The sequence below is a fragment of the Colletotrichum gloeosporioides genome (assembly GCF_011800055.1).
Source record: "Colletotrichum gloeosporioides strain Lc1 chromosome Unknown consensus_95, whole genome shotgun sequence".
NCBI classification, from domain to species: Eukaryota; Fungi; Ascomycota; class Sordariomycetes; order Glomerellales; family Glomerellaceae; genus Colletotrichum; species Colletotrichum gloeosporioides.
Window position 1 is genome coordinate 89,465 of NW_025544740.1, and position 16,692 is coordinate 106,156.

A 16,692-nucleotide genomic window follows, 5' to 3' on the forward strand; every position below is an offset into this window, starting at 1 on the left:
TGTTCCCTGCAGAAAGCGTGGCTTCTGCGTGCTCTTTGGTCCATTCGGGCCATGAGGACCCCTCAGCTGTCAGCGATAGCCCCCAATAACGGCGCATTATCGGCGTTGCTGACAGGAGAGGCCCCTGGAGGCAGCATGTGAGTTTGTGTGTGGTGTTGCAGGGGGGGCTCGGACGCAGGAACACAGGGAGGACCCGCTGGATGTCCATTCAGGGTGTTTAGGCCGCCTCTTAATTCTCTAGAAGAGGATGGCCGATGCTTGGACGGCGGTTTTTGAAGGGAGTTTTCCTGGCGTCTTTTGAGTTGCGAAATCTAATTGGTTGTCAGCGAGGAGAAAGAGGGGAAGGGTATCATCTATGGGGAAATATTGGCCACCGATGCGGCGATTTACCCTCGGTGATAGAGTCCGAATGCCACTCTTTCATTTCCCGCCCTCACCAACACGTGTTGGGACTTTATCGTTTCTCACAAAGCTTCACGACTCGCTGGTCATGCTCTATCACATCACAACTCACAGGGGGAGAAGAAGACGACATTGCCGGCTGCCGACCACATTTCGCCCTCGCGTTCTTCCCAAAAGCATTCATCGTCTTCCCAATCCGTCTTTTGAAAAATCAATAGCTTCCTTCGGCCTCTTCCGAGGCCCCAGTGGCCCGCATAATAAAGCCAAGCAACCGTGGAGCTGGCAATTCTCACCTGACGGTTGATGTGCGAGTCCGAGTGCTTCGCACCCAGACAAAATCATTCACAAGGGGCGACGATGGACAGGGAAAAGACGTCTTGGATGCAAAATGCTCCCGACAACCGGTGATGAACTGAGTTGGTTCAATTGCTGAAAATCGGCCACTGGCCTTGACTCGCGTCACTACGTCCTCCGTCTTCATCCAAGCGGACGAAGACAGAGACTGCAGGACGCAAGTTGGAAAAATTGTGTACAAATCGTACATAGTATGTACATGAATCTCATTCAAGCCCAATCCTTTCACCTTTTTTTCAAAGAGTGTTGTGCTTTTTGCGGCGTCTTTCTCTTCATCTTACAATCCTCCGGGAAGCAAGGTAGGCCTCACCACGGCAGCTAGTGACGCGTAGCCTCTCCCCCACATCCCTTCTCCTAACCCCTCATCTTCCTTCTCCTCGCTCCTCGATGCGAGTACCACTTAACGTCTGGTAACGTAGACGGTGTGGATGGTGGTGCGGTTGACGCAACCCGAGCCGCTGGGCTTGCCAGCGCCCTTCGTAGGCTTGGGGCCCTTGCGAGTCTTGGTGCGGTGCTTGCGGGTCTTGGTCTTGGAGGCACCGGCAGAGGACGGGGCCTGGGTGGCGACGGGGTCGGCAGAGGCGGCGGAGGTGGCGGGCGCGTCGGGGATGGTCTCGACGGGCAGGCCGGTGCCGGCGGGAGCCGAGGAGACAACGGGGTCAGCCGAGACGGTCACGAAGGAAGGCTCGGGGGCGCCGGCGGGCGCGGAGAAGGAAGAGGAGGCGGCAGCCTGGGTCTCAGCGGGGACGGAAGCGGCGGGCTCGGAGGAGGGAACGACGGCCGGAGCAGAGGCGGCGGGAGCGCTGGAGCTGGGGAGGGCGGAGCCGGAGATGGTGGAGAAGATAGGCTCGGGGGCGGCGCCGGAGGCGAACGTGGGGTCAGCGGAGCCGGCGGAGGTGGCAACGGCGTCCACGGCCTCGGTGGAGGAGATGGCGGGAGCGGAAGAGGCAACAGGGGCAGCAGTGGAAGCGGCCGCGGAGGAGGCAGGGGCGGCGGAAGCGCTGCCGCCGGAGCCAGAGCCACCGCTCATGCAGGCGAAGGACATCTTGGAGACGGGAGAGCCGGTGACGGGGCCGTCGAGCTTCCAGTCCATGGAGACGTAGGGCCAGCAGATGCGGCCGTCGGACATGGTGACCATGTCACCGGCGACGTAGGTGTCGTCAGCGGAGACGGCCTCGCCGACCTTCTTACCGTCGCTGCCGACCATCTGGAACTTGGTGCCGGCGAAGGTACCCTTGCAGCCCATGGCGTCGAAGTCGCAGATGGGGTTGGAGATCTCCTCCCAGGTGACGAGGGCCTTGGAGCTGTCGAAGGCGGCGGCGTGGGCGTTGGAGCAGTCGTTGGTGCCGGAGGTCATCCAGTTGACCTGCTTGTCACCGTCAGCGGCACCGACCTCGGAGGTGGCCTGGTCGCCGACGAGGGTGTTCTTGTCGGAGAAGAGGGCGATGGCGACGTTGCGGTTGTTGGTGCGGTTCTTGGAGGTGGTGTAGCCGCTGCCCATCCACTCGTTGGCGGTCAGGTCCTTGGCACCGCGGGAAACCCAGGAGAAGATGTAGGAGTCGGCGCCGATGAAGCGGGCCAGGACACTGTAGGAGCCGGACATGCCTCCCATAGCCTCGTTGGCACCTCCGTTGATGACATGCTCGTTGGAAACCTTGACGCCGTCGCTGGTCATGCCCTGGGTCTTGGTGTTGAGCCAGATGGCACCCTGGTCCTCAGCGCAGAGGGACGCGAAGGGGGCCTCGTCGGCGGCCTCGAAGGCGATACCGGTGTTGTGGGAGCAGCCCCATGAGGAAGAAGCACCGGCGATGTTGGTGAGCTTGCCGGTGGTGTCGACGTAGCGGATGGCATCGCCGAAGTGGCCGGTGGCAGAACCCTCGTAGGCGGTGACGACGATGTAAGCAGCGTAGTAACCGGCCTTCTCGGAGAAGACGAGGTCACCGTTCATGTCCGGGGACATCATAGCCTGGCCCTGGTCGACGTCGGGGCCGCCGAGGTAGGTCTTGAAGGTCTCCTTGCCGTTGGTGTAGCGGTAGAGGACGGCAACGGGGTCAGTGACGCCGGACAGCGCCTCGTTGGTGAGGATGGCGAAACCATCGTTGTGGGCAACGAGACCGCCAGCCTCCTTTCCGCCGGAGATGGTCACCAGGTCGCCGGTGGCGGCGAAGGTGGTCGGGTCGATGGGCTGGACGTGGACACCGGTCTCGGAGGAGTCGAGGTAGGCGAGGTAGGCCGACTTTCCATCGGGGGAGACGGCGAAGGGGGTGCGGCGGTGGTGGGGGTAGCCGGTCCAGTACGCCTCCTTGATGGGGTTGAAGGACTTGCTGAGCGTGACGGAGTCGACGTGCTTCTCGAGGGAAGACGAGGTGAGCTGGCCGACGGCCACGGCCGCGAGACCGAGAATGGAGAGGAAGTGCATGTTGCTGATCGCTTGCAAAAGCAGGAACTTTCAAAGTCACCCTAGAAAAAAAGAATGGAAATCGGTCGGATGGTTGGTTGGCAGTCGGATACTGTTTTCGTGATGTTTCGTTTGGTTTGCTGCGATAGGAACTAAGCCTATTGGAAAGAATGAATGAACGAATGTGAAAAAAAGAGTGTCGGTTGGGCAAGGATGGTCAACAATCCCTTGAGGCAGAGAAGAAGAGAGAGAGTCCTATCTGCGAACGAAAGGTGTGGTGTTTCCCTCCATTTAATAAGTCGCCAACAAGTGAAATGGAGCCTCCCATCAACATCCACAAATGTGTGGGCGGACCGCCTCGTCGGACAGTGACAGCGACCGACAAGGCAAGGCATCGGGAGGGGAGCAAGGCAAAGCCGGGTCCAGGGCCCGTCCGTATTGCTGCTGGCGCAGCCGAGTTGTGCCCCCTCTCTGTGAATAAAGTGAGTTGTAAGTCAAGATAGCACGATCCTGGGCTGGTCAAATCTCCCTGGTCGTTTCACCACCACAAACGCGGCGGAGGGTGCAATTTCGCCTCTCCCCACCAGTAGCCCGGGGTGGCTTCGAGGTCTCTGCCATCTGGGCTTCTTTGGGCTTGGGGCTTGTCTGCCAGAAATACCAACCGAGAATGGCTTTAGCTCGGAAACCGGGGGTCGGGTCATTGTCAGAACATCAGGTGGTGGTGCTTGCTTGCTGACTTGACATTGACATTGACAAGCGATGGCTGTTGATGTTGGGGATCCCTCATGCTGACTTCATCTCTACTTTGTGTTAAACTCCCGCTGTTTCTCTGATGGCGACGGCTGTCTCGTTTCCCTCTGACCGGGTCTGGGTATCGAGGGACCTTATTAGAGTACAGAGTAAAGTTCTGTTCCCTGAGTTGCATCAATCGCGGCATTGCACATCGCCGGCGCCATCCCGAGGCCTTAACACCCGATCTTAATTCCTCAACTTCAGACGATTAGGCCCGGAGCAACGCGGTGGTAGGGGCCGGCCAGGCGAGTTGTCCAGGCTCTTGAGTGTCCTCGCTTGCGCTGTAGCGCCCCCTCGCGGTCCCTGTTTTTACCAAGAGCTGCAGAGCTTCAGAAAAAGCAGAAAAGAGAGCGCCTCCCGTCCCTCCTTAATTCATGTCAAACGGGTGGATTGGCGCCGTCGTTTTCCACCAATGGGTCACCCCAGCACTTGGGTCTCGTTTCAAGCCCTGGCCCGACTCTGCTGCTGTTCGTGCTGTTCGTGTACCTAGGCTTGCTGTAGCTTCTACAGGTTAAACCGATTGAAGATGATTTCCTAGTATTTTCCGGAAATCTGGGGAAAGAGATACTGTAGCATCATCCAAGCCCGGCTCATTGAAGATGCTGCTTCCTGTTCATCAGGCGTCGTTGATAGAACAGCATCTTGTATCTGTTCTCACAGTCATGTCGTTCGATCCTCTGCTCCTGACGGGAGGAACCATGAGAGGAATCGCGGTAGGAATCACCCTTGTCGCGGCTGTCAGCGCCGCCCGGGGTCGCCTGGGCGGTTGGCTTTACCGAGTCGCATCTTAATTGGCGTTCGTTATTGGCGCTATGCACATTGGGATGATGACTGATTTTCTCGTTTGGCTACGAAATTCTGGAGGAGCCCATCGCAAATCGAAATGATGATTCGAGATTGACCGTGACCCGATTCCGCGGATGCTACGGATATGCCTCAACGAACGCCGTTGAACACGGCGATGTTGTTCTAGGAGGATTCCACTGCGTCCTCTTGATGTCTGTCATGAGAGAATGACAGCTGCATGCATCGTGTCACAGCACGGCACTGCCCAAGACAGACGCGCACTCTCCTGTCTCTCTCAAACTGCTAAGCGCCGCCCTTGATGCTTTTTCCAGCACTCTTCATATATCACCAACACGCCTCCGACGCAACCCCGGATTCCTGACATCAAAATCCACAGACAAGACCAGACGCCAAAAACTTCCCGAACCATTCTCTGTGATTCCATGGGTCATCCTGCAGGTAGCCGCTGCGCTCATTCTCTCAGCTAACCGCACTACGGAGCAATTCGCCTTGCAAATCATCCCCAATCAAAAGAAACCCATCAGCCCAGGTCCCCAATCTACACAATCTAATTGGCATCAGCATTCTCGCGCTCCCAACAATCAAAAATCCCCGAAAATCTAGACCGTCACGTCGACCCCGTCCCTCTTGTCAGCTCTCAGTGCAATGATCCTCTTCTTCCAGACAAGACCCCTGCATCATGTCCATCCAACGACAGGACGAACCTGCAAGCAGGGATCTGAGAGAAGCCCATCCCGCCCCTGACGCTAATCCCGAATCATTTTAAAAATTTCCCGCCAAGCGACTCCAGTCTCTCCACCATCAACAAAGTTGTAACGTCTCCGTGGCCACTCCCACGGCTCCTTTTCCGTCGCAGGGCTTGGCGCCATGAGGAGCGTGCATCGTGAGCCTTTTGCCCTCCATGGAACGTCATTGTTCCTTACGTCGCATTCTCCCGGTCGATCAACCATTTTCGTATTGGTGTGCAGTTGCATTTTGGGTTATCCCATGATCGGCCGGCCGGTGATGATTATCGCAAGGAGCACTCCTCCTGCACGGCCTTCCGAACTTCATGCTTTCTGGGAGATGCCGGATTACCCAGTGATTCAGCTTCCTTTTGCCGGAATGGCGGGGGCTTTTCCAGACCCGGAGGCCATCAGCATCCCGTTGCTCATCTCACCGCTGCTCCCGGTATCCCAACTGTCCAATCTTAGGAAACATATTAGAGTTTCTCCGCAGGCTTCATTTGCCCTCAGCAGATGTGGAATCAGTAAGAAAATGTCAGCAAACAACTTGACCTGCTCTTCGGGGCGAGAGGAGGAAAGTCGCTCCGTAGACTTGCGTAGGCCCCCCGTCGGTTTCGTGTTTGTGGCTTCTCTAACCGAGACGGGTGGGAACGTCAGCCCGGCTAAGAGCAACTCCAGGCGAGCCACTGTACTTCTCCCACTCCACGCTCCAGCCCGACTCAATCTCTGTAGGCAACCGAGGGTATGGAAGATATTCCCGCGAATCAAGAGCTCAATTCCAAGTACGGGCCTCATAGTGGATGATTATGTCCTCAACTTCGTCGGTCAGTTGTTGCTTGAATCAGTCGACGATGCCAAAACCCACCGCGAGAGATTGCTTCGCAAGTTGCCCGCTAAGCAACGAAAGCTCTCGATTCACTCATAAAGACTTGGCTTTCGATCTTCGGGATGTTCCCGTAGTTCCGCACATCAACTGAGTTGGGTGTAAGCGAGACAATGGGTTCCCCGCTCCCCCCTTATTGCTGCGTCCGTCCTTCAAGCTGCAACACGGCCTATCCTAGTCTCGCCATCTTGGATATCAGTCATGGTTTCAGCGAGAAAGGCCCGTCTTAGCTAATATTCGTATAGCTGCAAGGCGAAGCCCGGGTGATTTGCAACTTTTGACGACATCGAAACGCGGAGGGACCTTTAGCATGATGAGCTTTGGAAGAATATCCGATTCACAGACGTTGCTGCAAATGATCGCCCATCAAGCCGTTTGACTCGGTTTCTAGTTGACTTCATAGGCTGTTGTATATCTCCTTCGATCCAAGTCTAGAATGTATTGCGTTTAATGCCATCAGTTCCAAGATATGTCAGCCAAAAACTTGCACGCAACCGGGCATTCTGGTAGCTCTTGTGATCCAGAACCGTAAGCGACCTTTCTTCTAGTTAGATGACGGGGCATCAATCCCGGTCACCGGGCTCCCACCAGTCTGATAGCCTCATGGATGCCCCGCGTATCCCCGAGTCAGCGAATCTAGAAAATCATCACATTGCAATGATGAGAGTGGTGCTTCCAAAAGTCCCGCAATCTTAAGCCGCATGGCCTGTTCTAGATTTCTTCTGCTGCAAATCCCCATGTCATTGCGCTGATTTCTACTCCGGCTGAACGGCAAATTCTTCAGTTGTGTGTTGTAGATGGCATTTAGTACCCACGCATTGTTGCCTAATCATGGCTTGTCGTCATGTGATAATATACGCTGTGAGGGAAGGCACGCAAATTTCAAGAGCAATAGTATTATTGATCAGTATGCTTACCTATTGTCTTTGTTTCCTTTATTCACCCAGTTGCAATTGAATTTCAAGCAGAATATGTGATTATCTTCACGTTGAGTTTTAACATCCAGCAAGAATTCCGTAGCCCAACTTGCGAATATAGAACGTGTTATGTTTATCGTAAAAGTTCGAGAGAAATAGGCAGCATGGTTGTTGACTACCGTCCTAATGAAGCAGTTTCCCTTGATTTACCAACTAAAGGTTCAACTTCAACCGAGTCAACAAACTTACGTCATGGAAGCACGATAGACAAGAAGATGTTATGGCAGGATTCTACATCCTTAAGAGTTCACCGATCCTATCCAATTGATTATGACTAGTCCATCCACTGAATGACAATTCTCCGTTAAATGCTATACTCAGTCCGTGGCCAAAAGCCAGGTGCAATCCCAACTTCCTCCTCCTCTTTGTCCTCTGCCAATTTCTCCGGTGACACATGCGCAGATGAGGCGGTGTAGCTACATGTCACTTCTGAAGCCTTGCTCATGATAGTGGAGAACCTGTCTCACTCAGAACGATTTCAGGTTCTAATGTTGACAGGGCTCCTCCGCATGAGATCGTATTGCTGGTCTCCTAGTACTTTGATGGATGAATGACCTTTGAGTCGTGCCGGAAAAATTGCAGATCTGTTGAATAGCGGTTGATAGAGGTAAAGACTGAAGAAGCCTGCGCGTCGTCTAAACCTGATCTGATTAGACTTCTATCTTCGTTATTAAGTTTCCTGAAATCGTCCGGACGATTTAACCGAACGCCTTCTTGGTTTTCACTTCTTATTATCATCATATTGAACACTTTGCTTCCCCTGCTTTCGGCCCCAGGTCATGATCAGCGACGATGGCAGACGATCTGCCAGATTTTTAATGGCCACTTCACAATGACGGCTTGGTGTCAGTAATATCGACACGCAGCCTCGATAAGGATGTGTAGCCAAGTCGCAGAGCTTTCCGTTTCAAGGCACAGTTGCAGAAAAGCTGCAATATTCCTGCAGTGCGACGCTTGTTCTCTATACCAAAGCCAAGTGATGCAGCTTTTCAGCAATTGATTGCCATTCTGTCCAATCAATGATTGGACAGAAGGCTTATGTGGTGCAGCTTGGTGCATAACACGAGGCTCTCGCGTTCACTAACGACGCATGGCATCGTGCCACAGAGCTATCTCCAACAGCACGTGTCGGTCTGATATTGGGTATATTGATCAAAGGCCCGCAAATGCGACAACTAGGCAGGCTGGATCACGCCATTTCTCGCCATCAGAACTCGGCTGTTGCAACTCCGCGAAGAGAGAATGAAGGGATGGGGTTAACTGGTGAGGTATATTTAAAGCCCGCTTGGTTACTGAAACGCAAAGCCTGCAGTAAAAGACCTCTTCCACAGCTTTCACTTAGACTACTTCATTCGAACTTTGGTCTTTCTTCATACTCTTCCAATTCAAGCAGGGCGAATTCGTTGACCCTCCGGTGTTGTTGTGTTCATCCACGATGGCCGACGAGCAGGCAGAAAATCTTTTTCATGCACCAGACCAGGATGGTATTGGCAACGGGGATGGTTCGTCACACTATGATGCAATTACGCTCAAAGCTGACGGCACAGTAGCTCAAACAGCCGAGAACTCCGAAGGCCATGATACCAACAATAACGACGGAAGCCCTAGCACGGCAAGCAATATCACTGACCATGCCGAGCGATGGTGGATGCAGACCAGTGATAAGAAGCGCTTGTTCATCTGCTGTGATGGCACATGGCAGAATGCTTCCGGCACAACTACTCCATTGACAAATGTCGCCAAGTTGGCACGCGCTGTGTTTCGTTTGGGCGAGGACGACTACGAACACGCCGATCCTGAAGAAGAGGCAAGTGTGCGCCAACTGGCGAAAACTGACCCGGACGAGCTTGGCAATAAAGAGCCCAGAGACGATGAAGCACATGTCGGTCTTGTTCGCCAAGTCATATACTACTCCGGTGGTATCGGTGGCCAAGCCGCGCTGAACGTCGAACGTGGCTATTCGGGACTGACAGGGAAAGGTATGTTTTCCGTATACAGGCTGCTGCCAACGATCAGTCATTCACTTGCTAACATTAATCGCATAGGTCTGGAAGCGAACATTCTGAATGCCTATTGCTTTATCTGCAACAACTATAACGGCTCTTCTGGGAAGGATGAAATCGTTCTTGTCGGATTTTCTCGTGGTGCCTTCGCCGTCCGATGTCTGGCTAACTTCATCGATAAGGTTGGCCTGCTTCGTCGTAAAGGCCTGACATTTCTTCGACCTCTTTTTGATTCTTGGAAGAGGTGGGGCCGGGCTAATGGAGACGATACAACCCTCGAGTCGCAAATGAACGCGCTTAGAGAGCTTCTCATACCGGATGTGAAGATTCATATACTTGCTGAATGGGACTCGGTCAGCGCTATTGGTTTGCCTCTTGGCCTGTGGAGAGAGAAGTTTTCGTTCGTTAACAAGAAAGTACCTGGATGCGTCAAGCATGCCTTGTTTGCCCTGGCCCTAGATGAAAAGAGGCGAAGCTTTAAGCCGCGGCAGTGGACCGCAAAGGCTAGTCCTCAAACAGAGGTCCAACAGTGTGCATTCGTTGGCTGCCACTCGGATATTGGAGGAGGGAATGCTGATCCCGGTCTCTCCTTGATCTCATTATTCTGGATGATTTCAAAGATCCAGGCTACCAGCCACGCGGCATTCGACGACAGGACTCTGCTGCAATTTATGTTTCCGCATCAACCCAAACGCTCTCTACTGGATTGGAGAACCCCAAAGATGGAGTTGAAGAACTTCGCTGGAAGTACAGGTGAGCCAGATAAAGTCGCTGAAGAATGTGACAACAGGCTGACCTTTATGCAAGGACCGGTCCACAAATCACTCCGTAGGTGGTGGTGTATTCCTTGGGCCTTATCACTCGGGCTGTTGAATGGAAAGCGTGACAAAATCCTCCATAAGGGTGAGGATGAATGCAAGTTGGAAGTGCATTTCACGGTGAATCTTCTTGGCAAAAGTAGACTGAACAACGTATATCGATACGACAACAGCAGTCCGCCTGCATCTTGGTTGAAGAAAACCAACAACGAAACAGTGCTCAAAGAGGCTGTCATATCCAGCCAGGAATCTAAGCTCTTGAAGGATTGAAATCGGCTCGCCAATCGTTTTCAAAATAGCATGCCTTTGGAAGATGAAGACGATGATGTGAACTGGACACAAGTGGCCATAGATCTGGGATGGAAGGAACCTGTTGAAAATATTGCGAATGAAGCGCTTGTTACTCTCATTGAGAGTGAGTTGGAAGCGAGGGGAATATAACGAAGGTGGTTTGCAACAAGTATGGTCAGCAACCAAGACAATCACCAAGAGAAACCACGATGTTCTTATTATTGTCCAATTTCTACCCCCCCTCCCCCCTTCTTAACGTACACCTTCTTTCTGCATCTTATGTCTGCAGTCTCTAGCTGCAGTGGTCTAATACGGCAGCGAAGCACACGTTAAGTACGTATGAAGTATAACGCCGAGCAGCTGCGTGAAGGGCTATTACCGGACGATAGAATGCCCGTTAGTTGAGCCTACGCACTCGATGAGCTGATATCACCGAGAGAGGGCCGCATCTCGGGCGCGAGAAGACAAGACCTGCTTTGGGGATATGCCATGATCCAAGTTTTGTTTCCCGTGGCAGAAAATATCCAAGGAAAGAAGACGGCGCGTGGTGATGCCCAATTAAAGAAGGACGCCGAATAACACCGCAACCAGTCAAAACCTAGAACATCTCATACCATACTGTCAGCCGCAATGTAGCCCTCTCTCCTAAGCTTGTGATTCTTCTCACGCAGCCTATCGCCGGGACCGCGGCGACCTTTCGCCCCGAACGGGATGGTCTCCTGCGTGAAGGATTGGTACGTTAAGCAACTCACTTTCTATTCCTGCTTCTGTGTCAGGGGGAACACACACACACACACACACACACACAATCGATAACCAAACTGACACATCCTTGACATCACCGACCCAACCCACTACGCACAGTACCAAGTCTTCACCAGCCCCGTCTCCCCCTTCTCCCCGTCCGGCGTGTTCAACGCCTCCTTCCCCGACTACGGCTTCGGCTCGACCAGCACCACCGACGGCATCTCCGAACAGCGCACCTAGAGCGCCAGACCCGAGGACGGGGTGGAATTCGACCTCACCTTCTCCACCTCCGCGCCCATCCTCCTCAAACGGCGGCCTCGGCTTCTTCAAGTCCCGCAACAGCACCGTCTATGAGTGGAGCATGCCCGCAGGCCTCACGCTCGGCTGGATCGCCGTCAACGGGACCCGGCTCGCCGTCGACCCGGCGCGCTCACTGACCTGGTACGACCGGCAGTGGGGCGGCGCGCCCCCCAGGTCGGTCGTGGTTCGAACTTCACCTCGAGAACCCCGCCTAGGAGGCCTACGACGTGCCCATGTCCGTGTGGGTGTGGGTGGAAGCCGGCGCCGCATCCGGGCTAGCGACGATCAGAGACGAGCGTGACGTGCGGAAAGTCGTGCCCGTCACGTCGCTGGTGCCGTCGAGCAGGACGTACACCTCGCATTCGTCGGGGGCCGTGTACCCCCTGGACTGGACGCTTGAGCTGGGCGACGCGACGAGGCTGTCCATCTCGAGCGTGAGGCCGGACCAGGAGATGGTTGCCGAGGGCGGGCTTTTGCCGACGCATGGGGGATATGTTACCGTCTCCGGCGTGTATCATGGAACCCAGACCATCAAGGGGTATGGACTCGTTGAGTTGGAGATTGTCACTTCCGACGCTTTGTGAACGGTTGGGCCATGATGCCGCATGACGAGTAGCTCCCTGAGTCGACCTGTATTTCAATCGGCTCGAAGTACATACGGTAGCATTTGCTACGTGAAGCCATGCTTTTCAAGTCTATCGTATTGTTGCGTCTTTGACCTATCGACGGTCGATAGACATTATCCGACTCACCCACACTAACCATTCATGATGCTATCAAATTAATTCGACTTCAAGCAAATGAAAACCAGAGTATGAAAAGGCGAACGATGCACTGAAACCATCATCTTACATTTCTCCGTTTGCATAGACCAGAATGCTACGACACGCCACACCTGCGAACCAATTACCCCGTCTAGATATTCGAATGTACTCCCCGATCTGACTCCCAGTTCCTACCAACTCCTAATTGGAATGGAAGGCACTGCCTGAGGGCACTCGCTCAGCAATTCCGAGCGCCTCTGAGTCCAGTTGGACTCGATAGTCCTCAAGTCCATGTACATAAATGGGGCCTTTGGTACTCTCAAACCCATCTTGTATCCGGCCCGGCACAAACATCCAATCGTATAATTACTCTGGCCCGTCGCGCAAGCCCAATCAAGCGTGGTCGGCAGGTCGTCGGTGGGATCTTGACGAAAGCGGCTCGGGTCTCGGGCTACGTCAAACTGGGGCATCCTCGGAAGCAACATATCCACGAGTATCTTCTTGCGTTCAGTCATCCTTCTCTGCAGCTCCGGGAGCAAATGCTGGGCCTTCATGTGAGCTGAGGGCTCAGAGCTTTCAAAGGCATACTTTGGGTTCAGCTCATAATTTGGAAGAGCGCACATTGGCAGCTGGTTTCCATCATCCCAACGACGGATGGCGTCTCCCAGACCGTAGATGTCCTCTTCTTCCTGATCAACGCGTCTTACCATTGTCTTCCAGGCACTGTCAAAGCTGTCGTGGAACGGTTCTTGCAAGGCATCTCGCTGGTGCCTATTGTAAACGCCACCGAGGACAACGTCAAGGGGCGAGAGGCATTCGGCCGTATACTTGGTCTCAGTTTTGGCGCCAAATTCAAGGAGAATCTTGATGGCTATCTTATCAAGCCAGAATGCTGCGTAGTGAAGCGGGGTGAAGCCTTCAAAGTCAGCCTCGTCGGGGTCAGCACCGTGTGTGAGCAGCCACCGGAGCAGCTTGTGGCGGTAGAAGTTCAGGTCTCCAACTCGGTGGTCGAAGCGGTGGCTCAGGAGGGCGACGAGGGGACTGACACAAAAAGGCTCAATCAGACTGTTAATTTGGTCCTTGATGTCACATGCGTTCCACATTGCTTCCGGTATAGACGGGTCGTCAACGAGGGGCTGCATGAAAAAGAGCTGAAGCGGGGTGTATTTTGCGATAACTCTTGTGTGGCTTTTGTGCTGTATCATGTACCAGAACTCTCGGTCTATCTTGCCAATACGATGAGAGTTGCGTGTGACTTTGTCTCGGTTGGCAACCCAGTGCTCCCGCTGAAGAGCCGCCTGGCCATGGCGGGTGAAGAGATATTCAATGGCGCCCCTGATGGCTCCGCTGATCTTGGCCTTGTCCCCTATCACGGGGTTCTTGTGCAGACTTTCTGGAAGGAAGAGGTCGTGAAGTGGCGATGCCTGGAAGTATTCGCCTGTAAGTTCGTCCTTGTAGTCCTCAATGTTGTGATTTGTGCCCATGGCATTGGCACCGTTATCGAGGAGGATCTTAATATGAGCAAGATTAAGCTGTCGGCAAGCTAGGTTCAATGCCGTCTGAGGAATCGAATCCTGCAGGACGCGGCTGACAGAGTCACCGATATCAATCAGAGTGTTGCGCTCAGGGCCGCCGCCAGTGATCTCGTTGACATCGATTCCCTTGTTGATTAGTTCCTGTACAGCTGATCCACAATTCTTTTGGCGAAGACACACGGCGTGTAACGCGTTGAGGCCGACTCTGCGAGGTGTCTGTACGGAAGCACCGACCTGTAAAAGCTTGCGAATCATTTGCGCAGAGACGGCATGATGGAGGACGGGAATGTTCGGACCGTGGGAGGTTTGGCCTCCATGGTCTAATTGCGCCCCAGACTGTATTAGGGTGTCTACTAAATCGACGTGATCCTGGGCAACGGCATGAGCGAACATTCTTGTGTCGGGGTTGGCGATGTACTGGTCTTGGGATTGAGGCCGGGCTTCTTGAAGTATCAAACGGAAAATTTCTACTGCGTTTTCGGGTGCCAGCAAAGCCAAATGAAGAGGTGACCTGACGCAAAAACGGTTGACGCTCATCGCATTACGGAGTTGCGTGGTGAAGCTTTCGACCAGGGGAGCAACTTGCCACCTTTGTTCCAACCCCTCGAGGTCTCTGACATTAGCGCCGGCATCGAGGAGTAGCTGGACGCTCTTCAAGTGGCCCATGTATGTCGCGGCCATGACGGGGGACAATGCAGCGTGACCGAAGCCTGTTGGAGTGTAGTTTGGATCCGCACCCGGTTGCTTCAAGGCGTTACTCAGTAACGTCGCATATCCTCTCGAGGCAGCGAAGTGGATGGCCAACGGATTCTCGCTGGCAGCATCCCATCTGAGAGCGATGGATAGAATCTTTTCGCGAAAGTACCGGGAAACTGTGCTGGCCCGGAGCATGGACAGAGTAGGACATTCCTGCAGGCAGACTGTTACTTGCCTCACCGCATGATCGATGTTTTGCTCAGCATCGTCCTCGGCCAGAGAGCCGTTAGCTTCATCTTGAACCAACTGATTTTGAAACGAATCGCTCATGATAATTAATCCTAATTCTTCGGCGATGCGCAGAAAAAGTTCGGGAGGTAATCTGACTTGGAGATCGCCCATCGCGCCATTGAGGTCCCGGACCCTTGTCATAATGTTGTATGACATTGTGTGGGTTGGTCAAGTGCGTTCTAGTTGGTTTTGGATAGTCGAGTCCGAAATTCTGTTGTCGTTAATGCTGTTGCCCGACTGTAAGATGGGGTAAAGGCAGAGGTTATATGTTTAGCTGTCCTCAGACACCGTTCAACATGCTTGGAGACTTCAAAGAGCATTGTACAATGACCAGCGTATTGTGTTGGTCGACGATTGATCAAAGAACGCCTTGTCCGAGTTTCGACGGCGTGATTCATTTCTAGGCTGCGTGAACTGGCTCGTAGCTGACGATGTACTCGCACCGCAGCGGAGACCGACATGTTGCTTCTTACATCATATCGCGATTGATATCCTTATTTTGTTTTCATTGTTTCCTTTCTCTTTATGTTCATATCAAAGAGTTACATGTATTTTTTACCACTTGGCGTCCTTGCTGGCGAGGAAGCCCTTGAGGATGCCGACAATCTTCTCGAGGGCGGCGAGGTAGACGCGGAGCTGGGAGGCGACCTTGTCCTGGTCGTCACCGAGCTTGGCGTAGAAGTCCTTGCGGTAGGGGCAGGCGCTCATGGCAGCGCTGAAGATGGGCTTGACGAGGAAGCTGTGGTGGGGCTTGAGGGTGGTGCTGTAGGCGTTGCGGAAGGACTCGGAGAGCTCCTCAGACTCCTTGGCGACGTTCTGGCTGAGGGCAATGCAGGTGAACTCGAGGCCACTGCGAACAATGCCGTTAGCTTCTGTCTTTCTCCTTTTGTCATGGGTTGCGCAGGGAGGCTTACCGAGTCAACCAGAGGAGACCCTCGGTGGCGACGTGCTTCTTAGTGGCCAGCTCGTTCTTGACAAGCTCCTGGAGGTTGGCGGACTCGCCGGGAGCGGCGAGCTGACGGTCACGGATCTTCTGTACGTCGGAAATAGGTCAGCCATTGTTTGTTTCGACTCGGAGGTGTTGTCGGATGTGTAGAGGCTTGGAGACAGGGAGACGGCAGGGAGAGCGTCGTCAAAGAGGGGTGCTCCGTACCTTGATGTTGCCGCCCATGTCGCTCTTAACGGGGCCGAAAGCGACACCACCGAGGGCATCTGTGGAACAGCTCGTCAGAAAAAGGAAGCATTGAGCGCGAAGTGATTGTTGGACTTACCGAAGATGGTGGTCAGAGACTCGGCGGCATCGAGGAACTCGGAGGTAGCAATGGCATTCTCCTTGTCGGCGTCGACAGGGACGTCGACAAAGGACTTCTTGAAGGTGTCGAGGTAGGTGCCTCCGGGGGGGATCTGAGCAGTGGCCATTGTGTCTGTTTGATTGTTTGGATCTTGTTTGTTGGAAAGAAGGAAGTAAGAAAGAAAGAAGCAAGACGGAAGGGAGAGAGAGCGGAGGGAGGTTGTTGAGGTCAATGGAATCGGGAAAGTTCAAGCTGTCCCTTGAAACTGCACCGGCACCGGGAATCGAGGGGCGGTCAAGCAAGCCTGCGGAAGCCACGCACCACCACAACCAGCAGCAGCTCACCTCATAGCGGGGAGCGGGGACCTCAGACACCCTGGACGATGGAGGTGCTGCCATGTCCAGGGCCTGGCGACCCCACTGGAGCAATGCAGCAATGCCACTGGACTGGCATCCGGTGTCTCTCTGCTGTGAACAGTGGACATTGGACAGTGGACTCGCCTGGCCTGGGCCGCTGGGGCCATTGGAGAAGGGCGCTAGCGACCGAACTGCAGCTGCTGGAGTGGGGCGAGGGGGCCAATAGTCGCTGTCCAGCGTCCCTGATACACCGTACAGTGC

At 54.0% G+C, this 16,692-nt stretch overlaps 6 protein-coding genes across 6 annotated transcripts; 3 read left to right on the forward strand and 3 right to left on the reverse strand.

Moving 5' to 3' along the window:
• Window positions 1–1,156: 1,156 nt before the first annotated feature.
• GCG54_00013161 (uncharacterized protein) lies at window positions 1,157–3,175 on the reverse strand (the record flags this gene model as incomplete). Its single annotated transcript, XM_045413020.1, has 1 exon — window positions 1,157–3,175. One exon carries the CDS (start codon window positions 3,173–3,175, stop codon window positions 1,157–1,159), a length of 2,019 nt encoding a protein of 672 aa, XP_045257581.1.
• Window positions 3,176–8,773: 5,598 nt separating this feature from the next.
• Window positions 8,774–10,429, forward strand: GCG54_00013162 (uncharacterized protein; the record flags this gene model as incomplete). Its single annotated transcript, XM_045413021.1, has 2 exons — window positions 8,774–9,317; window positions 9,384–10,429. The coding sequence occupies 2 exons, from the start codon at window positions 8,774–8,776 to the stop codon at window positions 10,427–10,429; spliced, it is 1,590 nt and encodes a 529-aa protein (XP_045257582.1).
• A 623-nt stretch (window positions 10,430–11,052) lies between these two features.
• GCG54_00013163 (uncharacterized protein) lies at window positions 11,053–11,437 on the forward strand (the record flags this gene model as incomplete). The annotated part of the gene is made up of 2 exons (XM_045413022.1): window positions 11,053–11,184; window positions 11,315–11,437. Coding segments are annotated over 2 exons (255 nt in total), but the record flags the coding sequence as incomplete, so codon positions are not given.
• Window positions 11,438–11,558: 121 nt separating this feature from the next.
• Window positions 11,559–12,081, forward strand: GCG54_00013164 (Kievitone hydratase; the record flags this gene model as incomplete). The annotated part of the gene is made up of 2 exons (XM_045413023.1): window positions 11,559–11,681; window positions 11,713–12,081. The coding sequence occupies 2 exons, from the start codon at window positions 11,559–11,561 to the stop codon at window positions 12,079–12,081; spliced, it is 492 nt and encodes a 163-aa protein (XP_045257584.1).
• A 371-nt stretch (window positions 12,082–12,452) lies between these two features.
• GCG54_00013165 (uncharacterized protein) lies at window positions 12,453–14,939 on the reverse strand (the record flags this gene model as incomplete). Its single annotated transcript, XM_045413024.1, has 1 exon — window positions 12,453–14,939. The coding sequence occupies one exon, from the start codon at window positions 14,937–14,939 to the stop codon at window positions 12,453–12,455; it is 2,487 nt and encodes an 828-aa protein (XP_045257585.1).
• Window positions 14,940–15,338: 399 nt separating this feature from the next.
• On the reverse strand, window positions 15,339–16,202 carry GCG54_00013166 (Glycolipid transfer protein 1; the record flags this gene model as incomplete). Its single annotated transcript, XM_045413025.1, has 4 exons — window positions 15,339–15,633; window positions 15,698–15,816; window positions 15,937–15,995; window positions 16,055–16,202. 4 exons carry the CDS (start codon window positions 16,200–16,202, stop codon window positions 15,339–15,341), a joined length of 621 nt encoding a protein of 206 aa, XP_045257586.1.
• Between the last annotated feature and the right edge of the window lie 490 nt (window positions 16,203–16,692).